We start from the raw sequence: 26823 nt of genomic DNA on the forward strand, positions 1-26823 counted from the left end.
ATTGTACATTCTTTTTCTCATAGTATCTACCATCGTGTTCTATCACAAGAGATAGGATATAGTTCCCTATGTTATAAAGTAGGACCTCATTGCCTATCCATTATAAATGTAATAGTCTGTATCTACTAACCCCAAACTCCCACTCCATCCCATTCCCTCCATCTCTCCCTTGGCAGCCACAACTCTGTTCTCTATGTCTATGAGTCTCTCTCTGTTTTGTAGATAGTTTCGTTTGTGCCATATTTTAGATTCCACAATATACATATGATATTTTTTTTCTCTCTTTGACTTACTCCACTTAGTATGAGACTCTCTAGTTGCAACCATGTTGCTGCAAGTGGTATTATTTCATTCCTTTTATGGCTGAGTAGTATTCCATTGTGCATATATACCACATCTCTTAATCCATTCCTCTATCAGTGGACATTTAGGTTGGTGTGTCTTGGGTATTGTGGATAGTGCTGCAGTGAACATAGGGGTGCATGTATCTTTTTGCTGATGTTCCGAAATCTCATTCCTTCAAAAAATGAGTTTTCAAGAGGTCTTTGCTCTTGCTGTCTCTTGCTATCAGTGAGATCTGTTTCCTGCTTGAGTTTTGAGAAGATGTGTTGATTCTCACATGTACAGATTTCATAGTATTGGTCAGATATGCCTTATAGTTGGGGCAGCATTACCGTATCCAGTTAAATAGATTTTTTTCCTTGATGGTTTCTTTTGTGTAGTATTTGAAAGAATAGAGTAAAATGGAAACACCTTTATATTTTTGCTCAAATTACAAGAAAGGCATGTGTGGCTAATGAAAATATTCTGTGAATTGCATAATGCTTGAGTAATGGGTATTCGTTGGCATTGTGAGTTGTTTGTGTAATTCTTTGGAACCCTTCTCAGATAAAATAATTTTTTAATGATTTTTATTTTTTTGATTATAGTTGGTTTACAGCATTTTGTCAATTTTCTACTGTACATAAAGTGACCTAGTTGTGCACACACATTTACATTCTTTTTCTCATATTATCCTCCATCATGCCCCATAACAAATGACTAGATATAGTTCCCAGGGCTATACAGCAGGATCTCATTGTTTATCCACTCCAAATGCAATAGTTTTCATCTATTAACCCCAAGCTTCCCATCCATCCCATTCCTTCCCCATCCCCCTTTGCAACCACAAGTCTGTTCTCCAAATCCATGAGTTTCTTTGCTGTGGAAATGTTTATTTGTGCCATGTATTATATTCAAGATATGTGATACCATATGGTATTTGCCTTTCACTTTCTGACTTACTTCACTTAGTATGAGAGTCTCTAGTTCCATCCATGTTGTTGCAAGTGGTATTATTTTGTTCTTTTTGATGGTTGAGTAGTATTCCATTGTGTATATGTACCACATCTTCTTAATCCATTCATCTGTTGATAGACATTTAGGTCATTTCCATGGCTTGGCTATTGTGAATACTGCTTCAGTGAACATACGGGTGCATGTAGCTTTTTCAAGGAAAGTTTTGTCTGGATATATGCCCAAGAGTGGGATTGCTGGGTAATACGGTAGTTCTAGATTTAGTGTTCTGAGGTACCTCCATACCTCATCCATCGTGGCTGTACCCTCAGATGAAATAATCGATGGGAAACAACTTTAAAAATATTAGATAGTATTTAAGTATAAGGTGGTAATACTTCTTATAGAAAAGAGTTTGTACCAATCTGGGTTATTGAAGAAATTTACTGGTTGGAATACCTGGAGGCCTTTTTATTGATTTGGCTTCAAATATTTGTACTTATTTTTACAAGGAAACTAAATAGTGTTCTTTAAGCAGGGGAAAGTATCAGGTGTTGCAGAAATAAGAGATAAAGATTTGATGCTTTAAAATAATATTCCATCAGACCAAATAGCACAGCAACATCATAGTATGTAATGAGTGAATTGTCAGGTTCTCTGACTTTCTGAATGAAGCTTGAGGATGTTCCAGTGAAGCCGTGTGTGTGGTATTTGGGTCACTAAAGGAGGACAACTGTGTAGCACACATGTTGCTGCTCCTCTCTTGCTGCACTCCTGACTGAGTGCTAATTTATCATTTTACACTTTATACTAGATCAAATGTGGCCTAGGAATCCTTGCCATCACAGAACCTAAAGCATCTCTTACTATGAATGTATTCAATATAGCGTGACAAAAGCAATCTGCTTACCACCCCAGATCTAACTCACCACTGGGCTTCTTGATTTGATGATGTTTTGCAAATGATGAGCAGGCAGAAATGTGAAATTATGTGAATAAAATGAGATTTCCTAACTATCATAAAATATGCTATATGCTTGTTTTCTATGATGTTTGGATTGGGTGACTGAAATTGAATTCAATCACTTATTGATGCCTATTCTGGGTGCTATCCGAACTGGAGTAAGGAGATGAATAAAATGTAGGCCCTGTCTTCAAGAAGTTAGTCTATTAGTCCAAATATCTATTAAACACTTCCTCTGGCAGACACAATGCCTGGTGCTTGGCTCACAGCAGTGAACAAAACCAACGCTGACCTTACCCTTATGAAATATGGAGTCTAGAAGGAAAGATGGAAAGTCAAAACAAATAACAGTCAACTAATTACAAGTACACAGAATGCTTTGAAGTTGTAGAAGGGCACTTCTATTTGTATTTCATAGGGGGTTCCGAGTTTGCCCTGGGTTGAAAGGATTTGCCATCTAGTAATAGAAGCAAGCAAATAGAACTTGATATGACACAAACAATAGAAGAGTTATGTAGAAGGAGCAGAAGCAGTGCCAAAGACATAATGATTAATTCTGTTTTGTGGGGAACACCCGAGGGAGGTTGTAAATAATGAATAGGATGTCAATGGGCAGATACAGAGAGAGAGAGAGGCTTGCTGATGGAGGAAATATCTGGAATTCAAAAGCAAAGGAGAGTCACTGCCTAGTATTTGCAGAGAACTGTAACCAATTCTAAATGGCAAGTGATAGTCTTTTAAGATGGTAAAGATTCCTATATGACATGTAAAGAAACTTTAACTTTTTTTTTCTTTTTTTGATTGATGCGACTGAAATTGGCATAGTCTCATTTGGTGGCAGTACTGAGGATGGATTGGTGGGTGAAATACAGCCTGGAGATAAGAAACCCCAATAGGAGTTTCTGATACCATGTGAGGGAGATAATGAGGATTATTATAATGGCAAATTTGAAATTTCCAAATCCAAATACCCATCCAATTTACACTTTTTGGTTCCTACTTTACTTGCTTTTTTCTCTGATAATGGAGAAGAAAAGAGGCGAACACATTTGAGAAATACTTAGGAGATAAAATTCAAAGGACTTGTTAATTGTTAGGTCATGATTCCTGAAAGAGAAGAGGAGTGATTAAGTATATGAAGATTTCACTAAGTAAGATGCAGATTGTAGGAGATCTGGGCTCAAAATCCTTGAGTTCAGTCTTGGATTTATGAAATCTAGGTGCCTATGAACATTCAAGAAATATATCCTAAGGGGTGGTGGATATATGGATCTAAATTGAAGGGAATGTCAATCCCGAAGATACAGATTTCAGCATTGTTAGCATATTATGATGGTTAAAACCAGGGGAATAAATGAAATTACCCAGCAAGAGCATGTATGGTAAAAAGAGAATCCTAGAAGAGAGCCCTGGAGAGCATCGACGTTTATATAGTTTGCAGAATAATGGAATCCAAATCAGGCTACAAAGGAATAGTCTGAAATATAAGAGGAAAATCAAGAGAGTGAGGTCGTAAAAGTCAAGTTTAATGAAATTTAAAGAAGGTGGTTTCTATAACATAGAGAAATGAAGTAGGGGCATAAAAATGTTGGGTTTGGCATTTAGGAGGTCACTGCTGACATTTGGTGAAAAGAGCTTCAGTAGAGATGGAAAAAGAAGGCAGATGGCAATTGGTGAAGAGAAAATTACAGCATATAGACTACTCTTTAGATTGGACGAAAAAGAAAGAGGAAGGGAAATTAGGAAAATAGCCAGAAAGGGATGCAAGAGGGTTTCTTCATAAAGTGAGGGAAGACCGAATCCTAGGAAGAAAAAGTCAGTGGAGCAGAGAGCAAGATGGGAGATGACAGAGCCAGCATTCAGTGGAAGAATCTGGCCTTCATCTTAGGTTGGATCTGTTTAGAGACATGCTGAGACAAGAGGGCAAGTATTTCTTCAGGAAGTGCAGGAAATAAGAGTAACAACGTAGAGAAGTGGGACAGGGAAGGAAGACAGCCAATCGAGGATAAACTCCCAAGCCAGCTACCATTGTGGGTGACTGGAGCTTAACCCCATGGCCAAAGTCCGGGAAACAGTGTGAAGTGCATGCCATAGCATTTTCTCATCCAAGGGGTGGGGGAAGCTGAGGAATTTTATTCCCCTTATCATCAAACATTGGTTAGGAATTGCTGCTTTCAGGAGTTTTAATTCCTTGCCACTTCTAGCCTGCATTGCAGGTGGTTGGGCCGTTACCTTCTCCTTCAGGTAAAATATCCTCAGGTAGAGATGTTGTAGGTACTGCAGAGGTGGGGGTTGGGCAAGATCAACTGAAATAGTAAGGTCTGAGAGATCAGTGCTGGGCACAAACAGCTTCTCCTATAGCTTGGAAGATTGGCTTCTGCCGAGTGGTTGAAATCATGGGCTCAAATAGATTCTCCATTACATTTCTGGTAACTGGTGTATGAATGCTAAATTTAGTTAATATTTTCATCATATATCCATTTTGAGAGTTAAAATTATGTTTAAGTAGGAGCCTATAAGGTAAGACCCTTTTTCCTCATCTTACATATTTAATTGATAATCTTGATGTATGACTCCATTTTCAATGCATAGAAGTAGATGTTGATTTCTTATAATTGATCTTGCAAGAACACCTGGAAATGGAATTTTAGTATGAAAAATCAAGCCTGCAACTAAGTACATAGAAATTAAAAATCATCTCTGAGGTGGGCTAGGTATTTATAAGGAGTGAGGTTAAAGGTATATAACTTCTACCGAATTAATATCCTTAAGATAAGACATGCAATATTTGGCCTCTTTCATTTTATATATATATATAGGTACTGACCTCAGATTTATTTTATTTAGAGTTGTCTCATTGTGGAAGATATAAGTGGTAGTTTAGGATGTGGTAATGTGCTTCTTCTGGATTTTCTTCTCTGATATTTGAATCAAACTGAAAATGATTTTTTCCCCTGCATAATATTACTAATCACTTTATTTCCCCCTTAATTGTGTGAATCTAGTTAGTAAATATTAGAAGAAAAACTAAAATGTTTCAAAATGATTGCCTCTCAAGGGTGGGACACTGAGGTGAAGAAAGGCCAGATGGGAGACTGCTAATGGGGTCATAAGGTTGTAGTTTTTTTGGCCTTTTAAACTTGGCACATGTATTTATCTCTTCATAGAAGCTTTAAAAATGTTTTGTGGAACAAAGAGGTAAAAGGAATGAATGGGAAGAAATGGTGAACCATAACTATAGTGCAAAAGAAAAAAGTTCTGGAAGGTGAGGATGATAAAAAGGCCACTTCCATGCACAAGATTAAAGGAATGTCATGCAGAACACTTCCACCAGAGGGGAAGAGGGGGAAGAGGGCGTTGGTGGGGACCGAGGTGGTCAAAATGAACAGGCATGGTATTCCAAGCTGTGGGTTGATATTTAGCCTTTACATCTCACTTTCCAGGGACTGAGACCTGGAGAGCCAGACCCTTCAGACTGTAACTTAAGATCTGTATGCAAAGAGGAGTTATTTTACTTCTTGTGACATGATGGTACCCAAACAAAATGCAGGTCTTTCTGTGCTAAGAATAGTGTGGTGGTTGTGATAGCTTTACCTTTAAGGAATAGAAAGTTGGAGGGAGGGTCTGGAGCATCAGTGAAATGGTATCCTGTGAGCCTTTGGGATTCCTAAAGTACATCCCTAGGGAGAGCATGAACATTCTAGAAATCAGCAGAACAAGGACAGGGCCATTGATTCCCCTCTAGGTAGTTGTGAGTGGCCTCTCTCTGTAACTAAAGCAGCAGTGTTGCGTCTGAGGACTGGCTTGAGAACTGCTCCGCTCAGTTGCTACATGATACTGAAAAGGTACTCAGCTTTCTGCTCCTTTGTTTTTTTTTTTCCCTAATAAAGTAGGGTGGTAATCTCCACTTCCACAGATGCTTGTGGGGATCATATGAAGACATTTATGCAAAAGGCTGCCTGGCTGGTGACATCAAGTTCTGATTTGTGCATTTTGCTCTTTGTTTTGGGGACATTTGGTATTTTATTACTCTTGGGTCAAAATGAATGCTTTCACATGAGAAATCCACTTTGTCATGGAATTTGGGTCTTCAGACTTTTGTCCAGAAATAAATATTATAAATTCTGTGATGTGGTTTGCATAACAAATATGAGAATTTAAAATATAGTCTTTAAGAATTCTCTTGCTCTGTTGGTGGGAATGTAAATTGGTAAAACCACTATGGAGAACGGGATGGAGTTTCCTTAAAAAACTAAACATAGACCTACCATATGATCCAGCAATCCTACTCCTGGGCATTATCCAAAGAAAACCATAATTCAAAAATATACGCGCACTCTAATGTTCATTGCAGCACTATTTACAATTGCCAAGACATAGAAGCAACCTAAATGTCCATTAACAGAGGAGAGGATAATGAAGATCTGTATATATGTGTATACACACCTACACAATGGAATATTACTCAGCTATAAAAAATGAATGAAATAATGCTACTTGCAGCAATGTGGATGGACCTAGAAATTATCATACTAACTGAAGTAACTCAGACAAAGACAAATATCATACCACATACATGCAGAATTTAATCAAAATGATAGAAAACTTATAAAACAGAAATAAACTCAGTTTTCAAAACCAAACTTATGATTACTATAGGGGAAACCATAGGGAGGGGGGAGGAATTAAGAGGATGGGAATAACATATACACACTACTGTATGAATAGATGATTAACAAGAACATATATATATATATATATAGCACAGGGAAATCTACTCAATAGTTTGTAATAACCTATATGGGAAAAAAGAATGAATATATGTATATGTATAACTGATTCACTCCACTGTACACCTGAAACTAACACAACATTATAAGTCAGCTATCCTCCAATAAATTTTTTAAAAAAATAAAATGCTGAAAAAAAGCACATAACAATTAAAAGGCTATTAAAACAATTGCTTATTTAACATGGATCAAACCAAGATCAGCAAAGAGCTCAGGTTTCATGGAGAGCATAAAATTGGACAAATTCCTAGATAAAAGGCTTGTAATCCAATTAGCCATCAGGAGTCCATAAATATTTATGCAGAAATCATAGGACTGGAAAGACTTTCCTGTTACATGCAAATATTTCTTTAAAAAAAGTCCTTAACTTCCTTGTTCATGCTAACTTCTTATGTGTATTCAAAATGTCATTGAAATATTAAAAAAAATTTTAACCACTTCAGTGTGACAAGTTGTCTGTAGCTAGATGGTTGACTGGATATAAAACATTATTCCCCTTCAGCTATTAAAGCTGTCCTTGAAAAAGAATGTCTCTCAATTTCCTTCAAAATCACTTGTGCTTCAATGAATAGCATTAAACCACTTTGCTTTTGGTAATGTCATTTCATCGGCATGATTTTTTGCCCTTGACCTGCAAGAGATATGAGTGGGAGGTTCCTAACTGAATTGCGTTGTCAGCTGACTATGAGTATGATTTTTTGATCATCAGAGCTGCTCATAAATGGAACAAATCTATGTTTTCGTTCACTGGAGATGTTCAAATACAAGCTCAATACATGGGAATTTACATTTGCTCACTTATCCCAAGATGTTCTGACCCTAGGAAACTATAGAAAAGTATTGGGACACACTTTAGACAGAAAAATGTATCAGGCTATTGGCCACTTGTCCACAAACTTGCAAATAAGCAAAACTGTCTACTGAGGTCAAGGCAGAGAATGGTAGCAAGGCATTAGGTTTACCTCTGTATTTTTCTCTGTCCCCACATACCCTGTAGACTACATGAATAAACTAGGTTTGTGTCTTGCACTAAAGCTTACTTGTGTGATGTTGAACAAGTTATATATTGTTCTAAACCTCAGTTTCCTTACCTGTCAAGTGGGGATGTTAATGAGAGTGCTTGCTTTCTAAGATGATTATAGTGATTCTTGAGGCAATGCTGCAGAGCTTAGAACAGTCTTATGCATGGGAGTCACTTATATTTTGTTATTTATTAAAAGGAGGCAAGAATATTGTCTCATAAGGGGATTTTTGCCAACCCCCAGGACTGTTCATCTCTCTCGAAACTTACTACCTTACTTCAAAAGGTGGAAAATTCCTTTCTGAAATTCTAAACATGGGATGGGTTCTTGGGCTAGATGACGGGTGAGATTGTTCCTTACTCTGAGGTTCCATTATTTTGCATATTTGATTTTCAGTATTCACTTAGAGTAAATATTTTAATATTTATACTCTCCAGATAACAAAAGCCTGGTTATCCTGGGTGGACATTGTGTAGGGCAAGGAGCCTGATGGAGTGGACTTTGGTGTCCCTTGGAGCCCTGCTGACCTACTTTATGTCCTAGCTTCACTTGCTAGACTGGTATCTACTGAGGCAAGTTACTTAACTTCTCTGAGCCTCAGTATCCACAACTATAAAAAAGGATGAAAGAATATTCAGAATATCTGGAATGAAGATGTAATGAGTTAGTCCCTGTTAGAGCATCTAGTACTGGGTAGCCAGGAAATCACCTTTCTGTTGGCTGCAATTTTCACTTTTTAGCCAGGTGTGTCTACATAGTTAAACACAACCTGCCAGTGTTTTATCTCCACCCCCTGCCTTGCTTTTATTCTGTCCCAAATGGTAGGATGTAAGATTTTTGGATTATACTCAGCTTTTGTTAATATAAAGGATTAAATAAAATGCTTTGATTAGAAACAGTTTTGGCTCATCCACAAATTGTGACAAAAGGACCTGGCTTCCCAAGGGCAAAGCAAGTGATTTTATGACTGGCTTTATTTACTTAGGGAAGAACTTCTGAATTTTGTGCCATCAGCTTGTGTGCATGTTTCTGCAGCTGTCTCTTTTTTAGAGTAGTTCTGGAGAGATCTTCTTAGTGTGATGTGCTCAACTCAAGGGAATTGGATTTATTAGTTCATTAAGTTTAGGGCATTCTAGCCTCAACCTCGCCATTGCTTTTGATATTTGATTTTTTAGGAGCTTCTAATATCTTCAGTATTTGACCTAACACTTTGCCAGCACTGACCCATCACTAAGCTCTACACGCTATGTTTTTATTTCCCAGGTTGGCCAGATGGTTTTGCTCCATGTTGTAGAGAATGTGGTTAATTAAGAGCTTCAGGCAGAACCCGCAAGAGCTTTTTAATTTTTCTGGCTGTCTGGTTCATCGCTCCCCTTATCTCATTACCACGTTTCTCCTCCAATCTCAAGAATGAATTTCCTTCTTACAAAGCCCTGCTGGCTGAAATGTAGCCTGCATACTGCTACCTGCTTGACTGACCTGTGATTTCTCTGTGAGGGGGAAAAAAACTGTGAAATTAACTCATATTCGTCTGAAGCTTTGCTGAAAATAGATGTGAACAAATTAGGTGTTCTGGGAATTAGCCAAAGCTCAGTAATTAATAATCTTTTTATCTGGGTGAATAAGGAGAATGTTTAATAAGTAATTGCTAATGTTCTCTATAAACAGTCCCTTCTTATTAAGTTGAACAGTCGAGCAATGTTTCCACAATCAGTGATGCCTAACACTGAAAGAAAAAAAATAGAAAACTGAACTGTAAGTGAGTGGTGTAATGAGCTTTCATTCAACATGTGTTTACAGAACACCTGGTATATGCTGACCACTACACACATCACGTCATTGCCCTTGATGACAACTACCCCGCTATTAATTACAGCAACATCTAGGAATAGGGAACACAGCAAATCTAATTTACTTACTTGGTTCCTGGTGACCTGGGTCCAGGTACACACTTGTCAGACTCTAAAGCTAGTGCCCAAGGCCATGCAACTGGAGTTTTTTTCTTCTAGGTAGAAAGGGACACTTAACTCATGTGATAGGGTTGGTGCTCACCCAGGAAGGAGATCCCCATTCTGGTGGCATTCTAGTGATATTAGGTTGCTGTGTAGGTTGCTAGTGAACCTGCCCAGGTTTTCTTCTGTATGTTACATGCCAGTGAAGTGCAGAGAGAAAGGAGGACACTTGGTGAGAACACTGGTACAGGCGTTCACTTGATCCCAAAGCAAGTTTATTGATACAGAATGTCAGTCATCATGTACTTTTGAGGGGATAATGTGCTTTCTTAATCAGTTCTAGACTGGGTCACAACATAACATCAAGTCCCCAATTTTACAGTCCTCTAAAGTGGCATTTCAGCGAGATGGAGAAAAGAATGAGAGGGCTCCTAAGGACAGTCATTGCAGATTCCTTGATCCACAACTTGTAGAAGCTCTTTTAAAATTAAGAAAACTTGAGGCTTGCATCAGGGACTCAAAATCCTGGATGTTTACTGGACTCTTCAAAAGAATCAGTGCATCAGAGAGCAAACTGACTATCCACTAACAGGCTCAGAACCAGGAATGTAGATTAAGCCTTTTGCTTCCTTCTTCTTTCTTCTGGGGAAGAAATTGATGTAATGACTGAATACACAAACTTTAGGGTCTGATGCCTGGGTTAAAATCCCAGCTCGGATATTTACCCACTATGTGATCCTGGGCACTCTGCTTAAATTCTCTATAACTGTCTTCTCCCCAAAATACATAGATCCAATTCATAATTGAATCTATTTCATAGGGTGGTTATGAGTATTAAATAAGTAAATGCTAAATAAATTTTGCCCTTGCTTTCATCCCTTTGATCCTGGCCTTTTGATACCTTTAGAAATGTTTTTACTAAAAATGGAAAGGCCAAAATGGAAGGGAAACTCAAGATACAGAATGATGTTTTTTAAAGTAACATTAGCAAAAGGACAGGTGTAACTGTTGACCTGAAATTGGATCCATAGGTGATGTTCATTTGCCTTCTAACATGAATATTCACAAATCGACTCTGGTTTAATCACAATGTCTCCCGAGAAGATCTGACAGTGTTAAATGCTCAGCATTTGCTTGACCAGCCATTGGATGCCTAGCTAGGCACTGTTGTAAAGGTCAGTGACATGAGAGGAGTCGGAACTGAGGCCAATCGGTAGCCACCTCTGTACAGTTCTCTCTGGAATAACCATGGATACTTACCATAAATTGTCACTTAGCACTGGGCTAGATGCCATGGTTTCGAGGGACCCAAAAACCTAAAGGGCAGATCATGCTTGGGGTTTATAGTCTGGAAGAAAAGATAATCCATCTGCCCATAGAAAGTTAACTAAGATCTTTGGAGTTTGAAAGGTGAAAATGAGAATAAATAGGAACCATGGATTGGGAAGGGGCTAAGACATTGCCTTATACCATCCTAATGCCATTGATGTCCAAACATTGCCTGTGACTAAACACAAAATCAGTGGCTCAGGTAAGTAAATGTGCACAGCTTATGGGCAGATCAGAGCATGATTGCTTGAGGCAAAAATGGAATTGTGTCCTGAAAGATACAGAGGAGTTGGAAAGGCAAGAAGAAAATAAGGAAGAACATTCGTATATGTTAAAGGATCCCAACTTACTTGAGGAATTAACAATAAGATCCTGGTTTTGTTGTTTAAGCACAGCATTTTCAAAGGAGATATTGTGAGGTGATTCTCAAGAATAGTCTGTTCCACACTGTGCCTAGTTCTGGGCCAGATGAAGGGTGAGAAGACATGATGGGGATACCGGAAGGAAGATTGAAGGGGAGGGTGCAGATGATTTAACAGGAGCATAAACAGAAAGCCATTCGTCACTGCAAGTAAGAGACAGCACAAGTAAGGATGTTTTAGTTTGAGGGGTTGAAGTAAATAAGAAAAGACATTTTAATCTTCCCACCACTTGAATCAATTACTAAATATTAGTTGCTCTTCTAATCTTTTTAATTCACTGGCCTGCTGTCTCTCTTGCTTTAGCCTTAAACCCAAGCCAGCCTCTCCTCTTGTCTAGATAATTGCAGGGCACTTCCAGTGGCCATCTCACCATATCCATTCTTGTCCCACTCTCCCAAAATATCCTCAACCATCTTTGGTAAAAGCAAATCAGGGCACAGCAGTTTTTTTCCTTAAAGCCTTTCAATAGTTTACTACAGTTCTTAGAACTAATTCCAAACTTTTTAACATGGTCCAGCTGGCCCTGCATGGTGGGTGGTCTCATCCCAAGCCCTGTTTTGTGCCCCATTGCCCACGCTTTTTATGTGTCAGCCATATGGTCATGATGGCCGTGCTTTCTGTCATTCCAGACACTTCCAATGTGCTGTTCCTTTTGACAGGACTAGTTCCCACTGCTTTTATGAATCCAAAGATTGCTTCTTCAGGGAACACTTTCTTGGTCCTCTAGACCAAGAAAGTTCTGTCCCCCATTAAGTCTTGGAGAGACATCATTTTTTATCTCGCTTGTAATTATTTAATGTCATCTTTCCAAGAGACACTTGGGATACAACTGGTGAGCAAAATAGGCAAGGAGTTGTGAAATGTACACCCTGGCCATTGGAGAAAGATAATAAAAATAATAAATAATTCAGGGTGTATTAGATGATAAGTGGCATAGATAAAATACAAAGTAGACCAGGGTAAGGAGGATCAGGAGTGCTAGATGAGGGAAGCAGTTTGCAATATTGAAAAGAATGGTCAGCGTATCTCTGTACCATATGGAAATTAACTCAAGAAGTATTATAGTGTTAAATGTGAAAACTAAAACCATATCCCTGTACAAAGCCTGACATGGAACTAAGTTCTCAACACATATGTATCAAGAAGACTAGTGGACAGTGTTATCTTTATTATTATATTCATTCACATTTGGATCAGTCCTAGAGTATATGCAGTCCTCTCCCAATTGCCCAGCAGGGCAGGCAAACCATGGCTTATGCCAGTGTTGTCTAATCCTTCTCTGAAATCTCCCGTGGTGAAAGGGAATTCCTTCCACTGCTTTTTTTTGTCTCCTGTGAGACCCCAACGGGGTCCAACAGAGCTAATTAATTACCCTGTCATGAGGGCAGAGGGACTTCCTGGTTGTGATTTCTGAGGGTGCCTGAGGAATGAGGATCTAATGACAAAAACAGAATCGCTCTGTTCCAGTGGATTGACACGAGGATAGATTTGGTATCTTAATTCATGCATGTCTCTGTCTGTCTCTGCCCCCCCCACCCCCCACACATGTGCATGTGCATTCTCTTTCTCTCTCTCTCCTTGTCTTCTTTTCTGAAAAACAAGCAGCTTGGCTCCTAGGCAGCTTAGCTTTAAATTGGAAAATGCAGCCTTGCTTGGCAGAACAACAGTATCACAGCCTCCCCATTGCTCAGAACAGCTTGTGACACACATCCCTGCAGGCAAGACCATACAGGTCTGGCTAATATCCTGGAACCTCCACCCCTAAAAGGACTGTGCTTTGCACCTTCTTTCCATTTCTAGTCTGTGAGGTATGTCATCACTTCTCCAGCAGTTTCTCACCCTGGACTTAAACTTTGGCTTCTTTTCCCACCATTTAATTAGTGATCCTATCTCTTTGATCATTAGAAACCCACTGTGGCCCTGAGGATGTGAATCAAAACAGAATTCAAAGGGAAATAGAGGGACCAATGACTTGGAAGTCAGAAGGAGTGCTCTAGTCCCTCTGACCTTCATAACCTATTCAGTTCCCTTCTAGGCCACTTTACAGAGTTCTCTGTTCAAATAGGGGTTCCTATTTACTTCTCTTCCCTATTCATTTCAAAAATTTAAAAAGAAACTAGACTGAAGCCAGCTCCTGCATGGTTCTGATTATATCTGACCTGGATGGTAGTGACTCCTCATAATTCCTACTAAATTCAATGTTTACCCACCACCACCCATCTTACATTCTGTAAAAGCCAAAGAAAATGGAGAGAAGCTAAAATCTTTAGCTTGGGAGTTCCCCTTGTGGAACAGCAGAATCGAATCCGACTAGTATCCATGAGGATGTGGGTTAGATCCCTGGCCTCGCTTAGTGGGTCAGGGATCCCGGGTTGTCCTGAGCTGTGCTGTAAGTCGCAGACACAGCTCAGATCCTGCATTGCTGTGGCTGTGGTGTAGGCTGGCAGCTGTAGCTCCAGTTTGGCCCCTAGCCTGGAACTTAAATATGCCACAGGTGCAGCCCTAAAAAGCAAAAAAATAAAATAACGGAAAATCTTTAGCTTGGATTCAACCTCCCAGTCCCAGTCTTCTATCGATCCCCAGGCTATTTTTATCTCCTGTGTGCTGGCCAAACTTGTCTAACCATAATTCCATACCATAGATATAGTCTGGGCTTTTCTACTCCCTACTTTGCTCATTCCATTCCAAATGCCTAGAAAATCATCTGTCTCCTGGATGTGTTCATAACTTACCTGTCCTCACTGGTTCACTTCAGATATCACCCATGGAAACACTCCCTCCTTCCTATAAATTCTCATCATCTATATTATATTAAAAATGGAGTCTACATTTGTCTGCATTTGTATACTTACTAGGTTATAAGCTACTGTCTCTCAATGACCGATTCATATTTACATCACTCAAAGCCTAAGGCTTTGCACCTAGTACCTACTTTAAAGCCTCATTGATGGATGAATGGATAGAATGGCACCATTTCTCAATGCCTGTCTTCAAAATAGTTTTGTAAAAGGCATTAGGGTCAGAGGTACATCAGAGCCTTTCTGAAATATAGCTCATTTTAGACTAGACTTTAACATAGTACAAATTTATTTAAATCTTACCATTTTCACTGGAATGATGTAAGAAACCACAACAAAATAATTCTTTACCTTTAATAGAGTCAGTCCTATAACACAGATCATGAGAACATCATTATAAATTTTGTTAATTGCAGGTACTTTTGAAATTGTATTTGAAGGTTTGTAACCAGAGCCTAATGTAAAAGAATATAAATACATTCGGTCCCTGACTTACTATGGTTGAACTTAGAATTTTTTGACTTCACAATGGGGTGAAAGTCATTCAGCAGAAACTATCATTTAAACTGTGATCTTTTCCTGGGCTATCACATGAGGTATAGTGGGGGCAGGGCAGTGAGCTGCAGCACTCAGTCTGCCACAGGGTCACAAGGGCAAACCACTGATACATTTACAACCATTTTATACCCAGACAATCATTCTAGTTTTGACTTTGAGTACAATATTCAAAGAATTACGTGGGATATTCAACACTTTATTATAAAATAGGTTTGAGTTAGATGACTTTGCCTAACCACAGACCATGTTCTAAGCACATTTAAGGTAGGCAAGGCTAAGCTATGATATTTGATAGTTTAGGTGAAGTAAATGCATTATTTTTTTTAAGTTTTATTGAATTATAGTTGATTTATAATGTTGTGACAATTTCTGCTATACAGGAAAGTGATTCAGTTATACATATACACATATCCATTTTTAAAAATTTTTTATTTTTAGGACTGCATCTGTGGCATATGGAAGTTCCCAGGCTAGGGATTGAATTGGAACTACAGCTGCCAGTCTACACCACTGCCACAGCAACACCAGATCCTAGGTGCATCTGCAACCTATACCACAGCTCAAGGCAATGCCAGATCTTTGGCCCACTGAGTTGGGGGCAGGGATGGAACCCGCATCCTCAGGGATACTAGTTATGTTCACTTGCACTGAGCTACAATGGGAACTCCCACATATCCATTTTTTTTAGAACTTCTGTATCACATAAGGAACTCTACCCAATATTCTGTATAGGTTATTACCTATATGAGAAAAGAATCTGAAAAATGCCTTTTTGACTCATGATATTTTCAATGTGCAATGGATTTATCAGGACATAATTCCATCGTAATCAAGGCAGATCTATATTTATTTATGTTTAAGAATCACATTCACTACTTTTCAATGGAGAGCAATTGTAGCATATTCTCTGCCTATTTTCTCCCCAGACTTTAAGCTGAGCACAACATTGCCTAGAACTTTCCCCATCTTTAAGCCTTTTTGAGGGGAGGGGTGTGTGTGTGTGTGTGTGTGTATACTTCTGGTTCTTGCTCCAGTGCTTCAAGGTTTCAGTTCAACTGAGCATCAAAACCTCATTTCCTTCTAGCCTTTGATTTTATTCTAAGAAACATTAACTCACTGCTTTATAATTAAGAAAAGCTCTTTGTGCCCTGCTACTTCTTCCAGCTGTGTTTTCCTTTTTCCTGGTGGAAAATTAGGGGTAAACAATATCAACAATTGAAAAAGAAATTAGGGCAACACCCTGCTGGACTGGGCACTGTTTTCCTATTAAGCAGTTCTCCCGGTGGTAGCCCATCAAATCGTCCCAGGTGCTTCTTCCCACCAGCCATTTCGACATTCATATGCTTTTTGCTTCTGTCCAACAACGGTCTCGGGTCACCTGCTGAGCTTTGCAGTCAACATAATCCTTGTGCTTCTTATTTTTAGAAGGCCAGTCTCTAACAGCAATGGCTTACTTTTAGATAGACTTGGACTCATTCCAATTTAAACTTTTAACTTTAAGGCATGTACCTTTTAAAGCAGCAATCTAAAGTGACTTTATTTAACAGTAAAAGGACCCAGAGGTAAAATCCAGTGAAATAATTTTCCCTTTCAGCTTTATATTTTGAAATGTGTTTATATTTTTTTAATGTTTAAATTTTTTATTTCTAGGACTTTCAAACAGTTTTTTTCATTGTTCTTTGGCTGTAAGGTGTAGTGGGTCTTAACTAGTTTGATTGGGCAGAAGGGCTTGGTGGAAGCACTGCATTAGTACCATATTGTTGAGCACATGCAAGACCAGAGAGGATTGACTGAGACCTAGGTGAGGACTGGGTCAGGACTAAGGAATGGATCCACGATAAACATGAAATCGAATAGCAAGCTGAGTGGCTTAGGCGTGTTTTTAGTGTCGGTGTTTACTGTGTCCTTACTATGTGCCTGGTGCTGTGCAAGGTACTAAGGTTACGGTGCTGAGCAAGACAGGTAAACATGGCCATGGCCACATGGAGCAAAGCTGATGGACAAATCTAGAAAAGGAATAGATATTAAACAATTATATAGTAAACACTCTGAAGGAGGCTGGTAGTGTATAATAGAACTGAATCAGGGCAATTAAGGAAATGTTCCCACAGAAAAAGGCATTTAACTGAAGATCTGAAGGAGGAGCAAACAATGGAGGAGGAAAGCGTTCTCCACGATGTAGTACAAGAGGAGGCTCAGAGGTGGGAAGGAACTTGGCATGCTGTAGAAGCTGAGCCAGTGGCTGGGGATGAGTATGAGGTAGAGATGGTTGCGATATGGGACTGGAGAGGTTTAACATGGTCAAAAGTTATAACAGGCTCAGACATTAGCTGGGCAAGCTTCTGCCTTAGTTGTGAGCAGGGATCCTAGATGTCAGGTGATACCCTGGTGACAAGGGGCAATGGCTGTCTTGCAGACTATCCATTCAGGCTTAGGGCTGAAGTATGACCAAGGCATACTCATAGGTTCAGTGGACTTACCTAGATAAATGGGGCAGCTGAGTCCTAGTTACTAAGGTCCAGATAGGAATGCATGCTTGTAAAGAGACTGAGGTACTGGAGAGTGATGCTCGGATTTAAGCAGTAATAACAAAGCTGACAGCTGGTCATATGGATAGGGCCAATGTAGTATGGGAGCCCTGAGGAAATCCGGAATTATCCCTGGATCTGAAGTCACTCGAGAACAACATGGAGCCCAAGCATCCTCACAGGGCCCCTGAATCTTTACTTTGTAAAGATGTGACTGAACTCTAGAGCTCCCTGGATTGGGGGGTCTCCTGCTCTTTGCATCTTTCTGCCTTATTCTGGGCTGGCTCTAGGGATGGACCATGGCTCTAACTGTGAGACACTGTGGATGGGAGAGACTGGACAAGAAAGAGAGTGGCAGTGCTACTCTCCTGTTAAGTAGGATCTTCACATTGTTGTTCTTTATAGGCTTTGAAAAGCATCTCTAAAACTAAACAGAGTAAAGTATTTCTCTTGAAAGTCTAAGTAGTACAATCTTAAATCCCACACCATCTTGTGATGAAATCTCTTTTACATTCATCTACAATCCCATTCGATTTGTTCCTATCTCTTAATGTCTTTGTTGCTTAAAAAAAAAAAATCCATAGTTAGGTTTTCCAGCTTTGGAAAATTAAATGCAACCTGTGATCCTGGTAGGAGATAATTTACTGAATAGAAATAAATCAGAACAGTGAGGTGTTGCTCAGTGCCACCAAAGAAGTTAATGCCTATTTAACATGTGTTAAAGATGAGATGGATTTGGGGATTATGGCTCACTCTGAGTACTGGGAAACAAAATGAAATGTAACTCTTGCCATTCATTTTTTGCATTTTAATTTTCCTTTTTTTATTCCAATCCCCCCACCCCTTACCTCCAATTAAGATTTGGATCACATAGAAAACAAAAACAAAAACAAAAACCCTTTCCCCCTTTGCTAGACATAGTCTCATTTCACTCTTCACCAACCTAATTTTGAAGAAATCCCCAAAAGTTTTGCCATGTTGAGTGTTATAAAACTCATGTCAGAGATGTCTTTGCTGTGACCTGGGTCATGGATTGTGCAATGTTGTCTTGTTTCTGGGGCCTCCTGACATCAGGGAAAAGCATGCCACTCAATGGCCCAGAATCTCAATAAATACTCAGTATTCTGTATCAGACGAATTTAAGAAAAAATATAAAACTCTATAGGAAGTACTTAGTTCTAATTGTGATCCCAATATAACAAATGTTTTCACAGTTGGAGTTCACAGTTAACCCAAACTGAAGTCTTCTACCTGCTACCTGGTGAGTTAGGTGTCTTCCCATTTGGGTTGGTGGGAACAGAATGTACTCTTGGCCTTGTGTGAGCACTACTGATGATTTTGCTGTTTTTTCAGCCTTAGGTAGTTTCCCAGTGCTCATCAGTACTCTGCTAAAGACTGGAGGGGACCCTCTGCTGAGTAGCCCAGCTCTCTGTGTGCAGCATTCTCCTCTCTGGTTCTCTGCCTTATGAATTCCAGTCATTTGAGCCTCCCCACATTCCCAGTTCTATCCTCAACTCAGGGAAACTACAGGCCATGTGCTGGGGACCCTCTCTGGCCACTAAGCTAGCGCAATTGTAGGGTTTTCCTCTGTTCCCATCTTTCAGGGATCATCACCCTTCATTGCCTCTCATCCAATACCTTGAATACCATCATCTTGTTTATTTTGTCTGTATGTTTTAGTTGCACCAGGCGCAGAATCCAGTCTCAGTTTCTTTTGCTTGGCTGAAAGCAAAATCCCTCCAGGGCTATTTTAAGTTTGTTTAAGCTTATTTTTGATACTCACTTTTTGTGGCCCCACTCCATATGATGATAAACACAGTGAATCATCTGACAGTACATCTTTATTTTATGGCAAAAAGAAAAGACTTTTATAATTCCTCTTTTGAAATTATTTTTTTTCTGAGTCAATAACATAATTATTTAGAGTTTCTTTGCAAAGGAATTTTTAGAATTTCACCTACAAATCACTTTCAAATTAATGGGTAACATTAAATTTAGTAATGAAATTGTAAAAATTTTACATTTTTGGGTATACAGTTAGATATTTATTCATTTGGTTTTACATAGTTTTGGTGCCCTTTTTTATTTCTTCTATATTTTCATGGGATATTAAATAGCTCACAAGGCTTAAGAGTTGGGCCTATACCACCTAATGGATAAAACAGTCCTGCTTTCTTTTGAGGTTCAAAGTAGTATTAAGTACTCCTACTGTAGCATTATTATCACCCCAGTCTTTGAGTCTGAGATGCCCTTTGTTTCCCCAAATGCCGGTGAGGCATCTCAACAATTTCCTGATTTCCCTCTGTTATGTATTAAGTACGAATATCTTTGTCCCCTTGGGGAAAATTGTGGCCTTTTCTTTGGTGAAGCAAGTTCTTTACCAGCTCAAAAATTCTCATGTCCTAAGGCCCCTTTTCAGTCCTTTTAAATTGTTGGTTCTGCTCCAGGGCCATGCTCCCTTCCTACCTTAAAAGGGAATATCTGACAATGTCTGGAGACATTTTTAGTTGTTACAATATTGAGGGAGGAAGGTTTCTACTATTGGCATCTTGTGGGTAGAGGCCAAAAATGTAATTAAATATCCAATGATATTCAGGACAGGTTCTCACAATAAAGAAATACCCAGCCCACAATATCGACAGTGATGGGGTTAAGAAATACTGTTCTAAATCAGTGTGGCCTCAGAGTGCGGAATTCTTGGACTTACTCAGAAAAGTACCATTTTGGGTGGCCTTGTTGTTGCCTATTTGTTGTTGTCTATAGATTTTTGTTTTGGTGCACTTGATTAATTTATATCATCCTAACTTTGAAGGGACCCTCTATGCATTTTTAGCAAGATTAGCTCAAAATATTCTCTATAAAAAGATCATACTCTAGCTTCCCTAAAATCATAGACTCTGGACTGCTGAGAAGGACCACAGGTCATGACTTTGGCCACTGGAAATATTAGATTCCCAGCAAGGCTGGGCAGAAGGTCCACTGAATCATGCTGACTCTGTCTCAAGGGCATTTTTGTTCCCTGCTTCTTCATCGACTGAACAGCTAGAACCAACTTTGCATAACTTATAAATCAATGAGATTTGTCCCCATCTAGCTATGACCATGCTCCGTCACCATCCATTTTCAGTCTCACTAAAACAGATACTTTATAATCAGCAGTTATCTTTGTATTTGTCCTGGGTTGGTTAGGAATTGTTATACTTCTCATGGAAAATCCTCTGGAACCACATGAGACTCCATTGACGCCTTTATTGCACAGGTCCGATTTACATACTTACCTGCCTAGAAATGAAGAGCTCTGTCTGAGTGAATTAGTTACTAAGAAATAGTACTGTTTATCAATGTTGTTTTTTCCCCTTTGTTCCTATCAGATATGAAAATGGCCCAATCTTGAATTTCTTACCTTTGAGTGTGTGCATAAAGAGCTACATGGACATCAACAAACTTGGTAACATCTATACTCATCCTCGAATGTTTTCATATGTTTGAAATGGTAATGTTTTTAAGGTTTCCCAAACGCATTAGGCAAATTCATACCTTTGGAACCTTAGCTCTTGCTGCTCATCTTTAGCTGAAAGGCTTCTCTCTTCCTCCTCTGATAAGGAAACAGTTACCTTTATTTTAATCAACTTAAATAGCTATCTCCTCTAAGAAATCTTTCCTTAACTTTCCCCCAACTAGGATTGACTTTTTATTTTGTGACTTTAAGCAATTTTGCCTTATAATAAAATATATAACAAGCTTCAAACAAGATCCCAAGTCTTACAGTGTAACAACCCAAGGTCAATCAAAATTCAACCCAAGGTCAACCAAAACCAGAAAGATTACAAACTGAATAAGAAAAGACCATCGATAGGCACCAAAACCAAAATAGTGCAGCACTATCTGACAAGAATTTAAGTGGCATCATAAAATGCTTCAGTGAATAATTACAGACATGTTTGAAACAAATGAAAAAAAGTCTCAGCAAAGAGGAATAGAAAATAGAAAGAAAAGCAAATGGAAATTTTAGAACTAAGAAATATAGCAACTAAAATAAACTCAATGGATAAACTTGGCTCAACACCATAATGGGGATGATAGAGAAAGAATCAGTGAACCTGAGGATAGAGTAATAGAAAATACCTCATCAGAACAACAGAGAGAATATAGACTTGGGTGGGGGAGTTAAGAGTATCAAGGACATGTTGGATTAAAACCAAAGGTCTAATATTCTCATCATTGGAGTCCCGGGGGATATGAGAGAATGAGTAAAAAAATATTCTATGAATAATGGCCAAAAAATGTCCCATATTTGGGGGAAAAAAACATATACCCATAGATTCAAGTGGTAAGAAATCTCTAAGCAAGGTAAACCTAAAGGAATCCACACCAAGGCGTGTTAATTGTCAAAAGACAAAAAATATATATCTGATTGGGGATTTGATCCAGAACATACAAATAACCTTATATCTTGAACATACTCAAATCTTTTGGATTTTTCTGATTTGGCTTTTTCTCAAATGCAGATAGAATAATGGGCAATAAGCACCAGAAAGGATGCTTAATATAATTTATTATTTTCAAAATGAAAATCACAATGAGATGTCATCTCACACCCACTAGAATGACTATACTAAAAAAAGAGAGGCGATAAAATTGTTAGGATATTGAGAAAAGGGAACCCTCATTTGTTGCCAGTGGCAAAGCAAAATGTCACAGCCACCTTGGAAAACACTTTGGCAGTTTTCTTAAAAAAAAATTAAACAATTTAGCACATGGCCAAGAAATTCTACTCTTAGGTATATACCCATGACAAATGAAAATATATCTACACAAATACTTATACACATTCACTCTTAGCATCATCATCTATAATTTTGGGTACAACCTAATATTGGATACAGCAAAAATTAGAAACAACCTACATTTTCACCAATAGAAAAAAGTGCTATAGCCATACAGTGGAATACATTCAGTGATAAACATGAAAAATGACTGATATGTGAATTATGACATGAATAAACCTAAAAAACATTATGCTAAATAAAAAAATCCAGATAAGGAGACAACATATAGTATGATTCTGTTTATTTGAAATATCTAGGAAAAGCAAATCTGTAGAGACAGAGAGCAGATTAGTGATTGGCTGGAGGTAGAGATAGTGAGGGAGGTGCTGGTAGAAATGAGAATTCTTTTTCAGGGTGAGGGAAAAAGTGCCAGAATTGTTTTATGGTTATCATTGTATGACTTGGTAAATTTACTGAAATATCATTGAATTGTATACTTGAAATAAATGAATTGTATGTAAAATATGCTTCACTACAGTTACTATATAATATACATATGTAGATACATATATATACATAAATATATATATATAATATCTCCATGCACATATAAAAAGCAAGGTTGCATTTGTATTTTTGTTAATTGTATGTAGAAACCATCTAAAATAAAATACTAGGGGAGTTCCCGTTGTGGCTCAGTGGATTAAGAATCTGACTAGTACCCATGAGGATGAGAGTTCGATCCTTGGCTTCACTCGGTGGGTTAAGGATCTGGGGTTGCTGTGAGCTGTGGTGTAGGTTGCAAACTCAGCTTGGATCTCCTGTTGCTGTGGCCGTGATATGGGCCTGCAGCTTCAGCTCCTATTCGACCTCTAGCCTGGGACCTTCCATATGCAATGGGTATAACCCTAAAATAAGTAAATAAGTAAGTAAGTAAATAAATAAATAAATAAATAAAATACTAGTGTGTCTGATGCCTTTGTTTTTTCTGGTGTCCCTACCTACACGAGATGATTAAAATTTTATTTTCTTTTCAGATATATAGCACTGTATTCAGCTGATGCTAACAGTAAGACTCATCTAAATTGTAAACACTAACAAGTGAATTCTAACACACTTGGCTTAAGTACGGGTAAAATTAAACAAACACATGGTGTCAAATCAACTCAATATGTGTTCCAAGTATCGGTTCCTTTCTAATTGTAAAAAAATTAGTTATTTCTAAATCCTGAAATGGAATGGTGAAGTAAAAGTTTTATTATGAATATTTTATAAATAGATAATATCCAATTTGAATTGAAAAAATTGTGTTGCCTAAAAATTAAATATTTTAAACACTATGATTGGTGTGGACTTACTACTGCACATAATGTTAAATTTGATCAGAGAAAGTTGTAATTGACAAGTGAAAGTTGGTATTTCAAAAAGAGAAGGAAATGTATTTTAAAGTTTTGTTTTGGAAAAGATAAGGATGGGCTTAAAAACAGAATTAAGTTGAAGACATTAATTCATGACCTTTAAGAAAGGTGCAGTTGGCCATTTGCATGGACTAAAAGTCCCTGTGCTATTTTTCATATCACCATCCATGGGAACAATCGGGAAGTCTAACACAGAAAAAGCACAAACAAAAAGTAACAACTCAAGAGCAGATTCCTGAAACATGTTAAGTATTGCTTTGGATAGAGAAGAAAACGTGTAGTGGAAAATTATTTTTATCAGGCTGTGGAAGTTTCAAAAAAGCCTAAAATTTCTATTGTGTTTTTGTTTCTCTTTTAAGAAGAAACGAAAATAATTTATTTTCTAATATAAGAATGTTTTCTCTCTTTTTCACTCTCTCTCTCTCTTTTTTTTTTTTCTTTTTTTTTTTAGGGCTGTATGTGTGACATGGAAGTTCCCAGGCTAGGGGTTGAATTGAAGCTGCAGCTGCCAGGCTATGCCACAGCCACAGCCACAGCAATGTGGGATACCAGCCAAGAATACAACCTACACTACATCTCAGGGCAACACCGGATCATTAACCCACTGAGCGAGGCCAGAGATGGAATCTGCATTCTCATGGATGCTAGTTGGTTTTGTTACAGCTGAGCCACAATGGGAATTCCTACAAGAATATTTTCTTCTCTCTCTCTCTTTTTTTTTTTTTTTAGGGCTGTACCCACAGCATATGGAGGTTCCCAGGCTAGGGGTTGAATCAGAGCTGTAGTCACTCGCCTATGCCACAGCCACACCAGATCCCAGACAGGGCTCTTGACCTATGCCACAGCTCATGGCAACACCAGATCCTTCACCCACTGAGCGAGGCCAGGGATTGAACCTGTGTCCTTATGGATACGAGTCAGATTCGTTTCTGCCAAGCCATGACCAGAACTCCCCTACAAGAGTATTTTCAGTTCAAAATAGGACGGAGGTGTTCTAACAAATATTTAAAGTAATCTGCTGTTGCCCCATGTGTTCCAGTCTTATTGGCAAATGTATTATGGCATCAGTGTTTTGTGTTTGGAACATGCACATGCACACACACAAACACACACAGACACATAGGGCTGAGAGAACCCAGTGAGAGGAATCAGTGATGTATTAATCCAAAGTAGTTAACAGCCCTATAGTCGAGGGAGCCAGGGCAAAGAGTGGTCAAGGAAGGAAGTATGGGATTAGAGCTTCATAACTAAATGTCAGCTCCAAAGGGAGAAGCAAGGGCAGAAATAAACAAGTCCCTCACTTGCAAACTTCAAGAATCAGGGACAGGTAGAGGAGATCCACGCAGAATGGACAATAAAAAATGTAATAAAACTTGTATTTTGTGGCATGAGTGACATCTACTGGGTTAAGGCACCATGTGGCACTAGGAGATTGGAATTCTTTTCACTGTAACTGTATGTGCACAGGAGCTCCATACCTGGGCATTTAGGCTCAAAGACTCTTCATGGCTAGTATGTATTATTTTCTTTTGTCTGGAATTATTATTAGTCTGATTTGACTGTATTATACATCAGTATTTTGCATTGTTTGCACACAGCTTGCTTATCTTAAGGGTAGCTGATATTTTTATATAAATGCCTAAGGGACTGCTAAACATATGGTTCTTACACTATGCCATCCATTTCTGTTTCAGCCTGGAGAGTTTTAGACGGTGCAGCCTTGCTACATGTTGTGAGAAATGGCTGTAGGAAACAACACTCAACGAAGTTATTCCATCATCCCATGTTTTATATTTGTTGAGGTATGTGGGATTTTTTTTTGCCTTTACAGACAAATTGGAATCATTGTAGCAGTTTTTATGCTGAGAACTTGGATTATTTTATAAAATTGTTTAGTCAACGTTGATAGTTAAATTTTGATGGCGCATATGTTGGTAAAGAACTGATAATTTATGCAAAGTGTTTCTTAAATAGAAAGCCATAGAACAAGAAGTTTCATCCATAGCCTACGAAATAATTATATATTATTAGATTTCTTTTCTTTTTGGTGATGACTTGAATATATTATTAATTATGAATGCAGTTTTTTAATTTGTTTTCTAAAAATGAGTATCATGTTTCAGGAATTCAATAAACCAAGAGGTTTCTAGGTAATGTTACTTGATAGTCTACGCTAATTTTTTTTCTTTATTTGGGCTCCAAGGCAAAAGACTCTACTGGACATTTTTCTTTTTTTCTTTTTTTTTGTCTTTTTGCCTTTTCTAGGGCCGCTCTCATGGCATATGGAAATTCCCAGGGTAGGAGTCTAATCGGAACCGTAGCCACCGGCCTACACCAGAGCCACAGCAACAGGGGATTTGAGCTGCGTCTGCAAACTACACCGCAGCTCAGGGCAACGCTGGATCCTCGACCCACTGAACAAGGCCAGGGATCGAACCCGCAACCTCATGGTTCCTAGTTGGATTCGTTAACCACTGCGCCACAACGGGAACTCCTGGGCATTTTTCTTTAGTGGGATATGAGAACTTGTATAGTGTGCAGTTTCTTTTGGTCATAACTGATTTTGTTGAGATGCTCCAAGTTTGTACCAGCAAATAATTTCTCCAGCATATTTTTGGTTGAACTTCTTGTACTTCTTGTACTCCTTCCCCCCTTCTCTCCCTTTCTATAGTGTTTGCTGTAGAAAAGACAAAGGCGTGGAAATTTTAGGAAATTTAGAATCACATGGTATGAAAAAATACTACTCCAGGTTATCTCAAAGTAAGATATCGATTTGCCAGAGATGATACTTTGTATGCCTTTTCAAAGAGATAGGGCATCTAATGAACTTTTTTATCCTGAACATTGTGTCTAAAATGTGACATTGTAAGGAGCTGAAAAGTGAGTGTCGTGAGTTTTCTCTCTGAGTAACTGCCCGTGTAATCTCTAGCTCCTGAGGATCAGCTGAGCATGTTCTTTTGTTATGGGGTAGGGGAGCTTTTTGAGTGTGGGAGGAAAC

General features: G+C 38.5%; 1 protein-coding gene across 1 annotated transcript in view; it reads left to right on the forward strand.

The window, feature by feature from the left end:
• Positions 1–26823, forward strand: part of PLPPR1 (phospholipid phosphatase related 1) — a 289032-nt gene that overhangs the window by 114864 nt on the left and 147345 nt on the right. The window contains exon 2 of the mRNA XM_047768052.1: positions 25520–25627. Coding sequence (XP_047624008.1) covers positions 25565–25627 — 63 coding nt within the window. The 5' untranslated portion in view covers positions 25520–25564. The remainder of the gene's footprint in view (positions 1–25519; positions 25628–26823) is intronic.

This window comes from Phacochoerus africanus, chromosome 2, assembly GCF_016906955.1.
Source record: "Phacochoerus africanus isolate WHEZ1 chromosome 2, ROS_Pafr_v1, whole genome shotgun sequence".
Taxonomy (NCBI): Eukaryota; Metazoa; Chordata; class Mammalia; order Artiodactyla; family Suidae; genus Phacochoerus; species Phacochoerus africanus.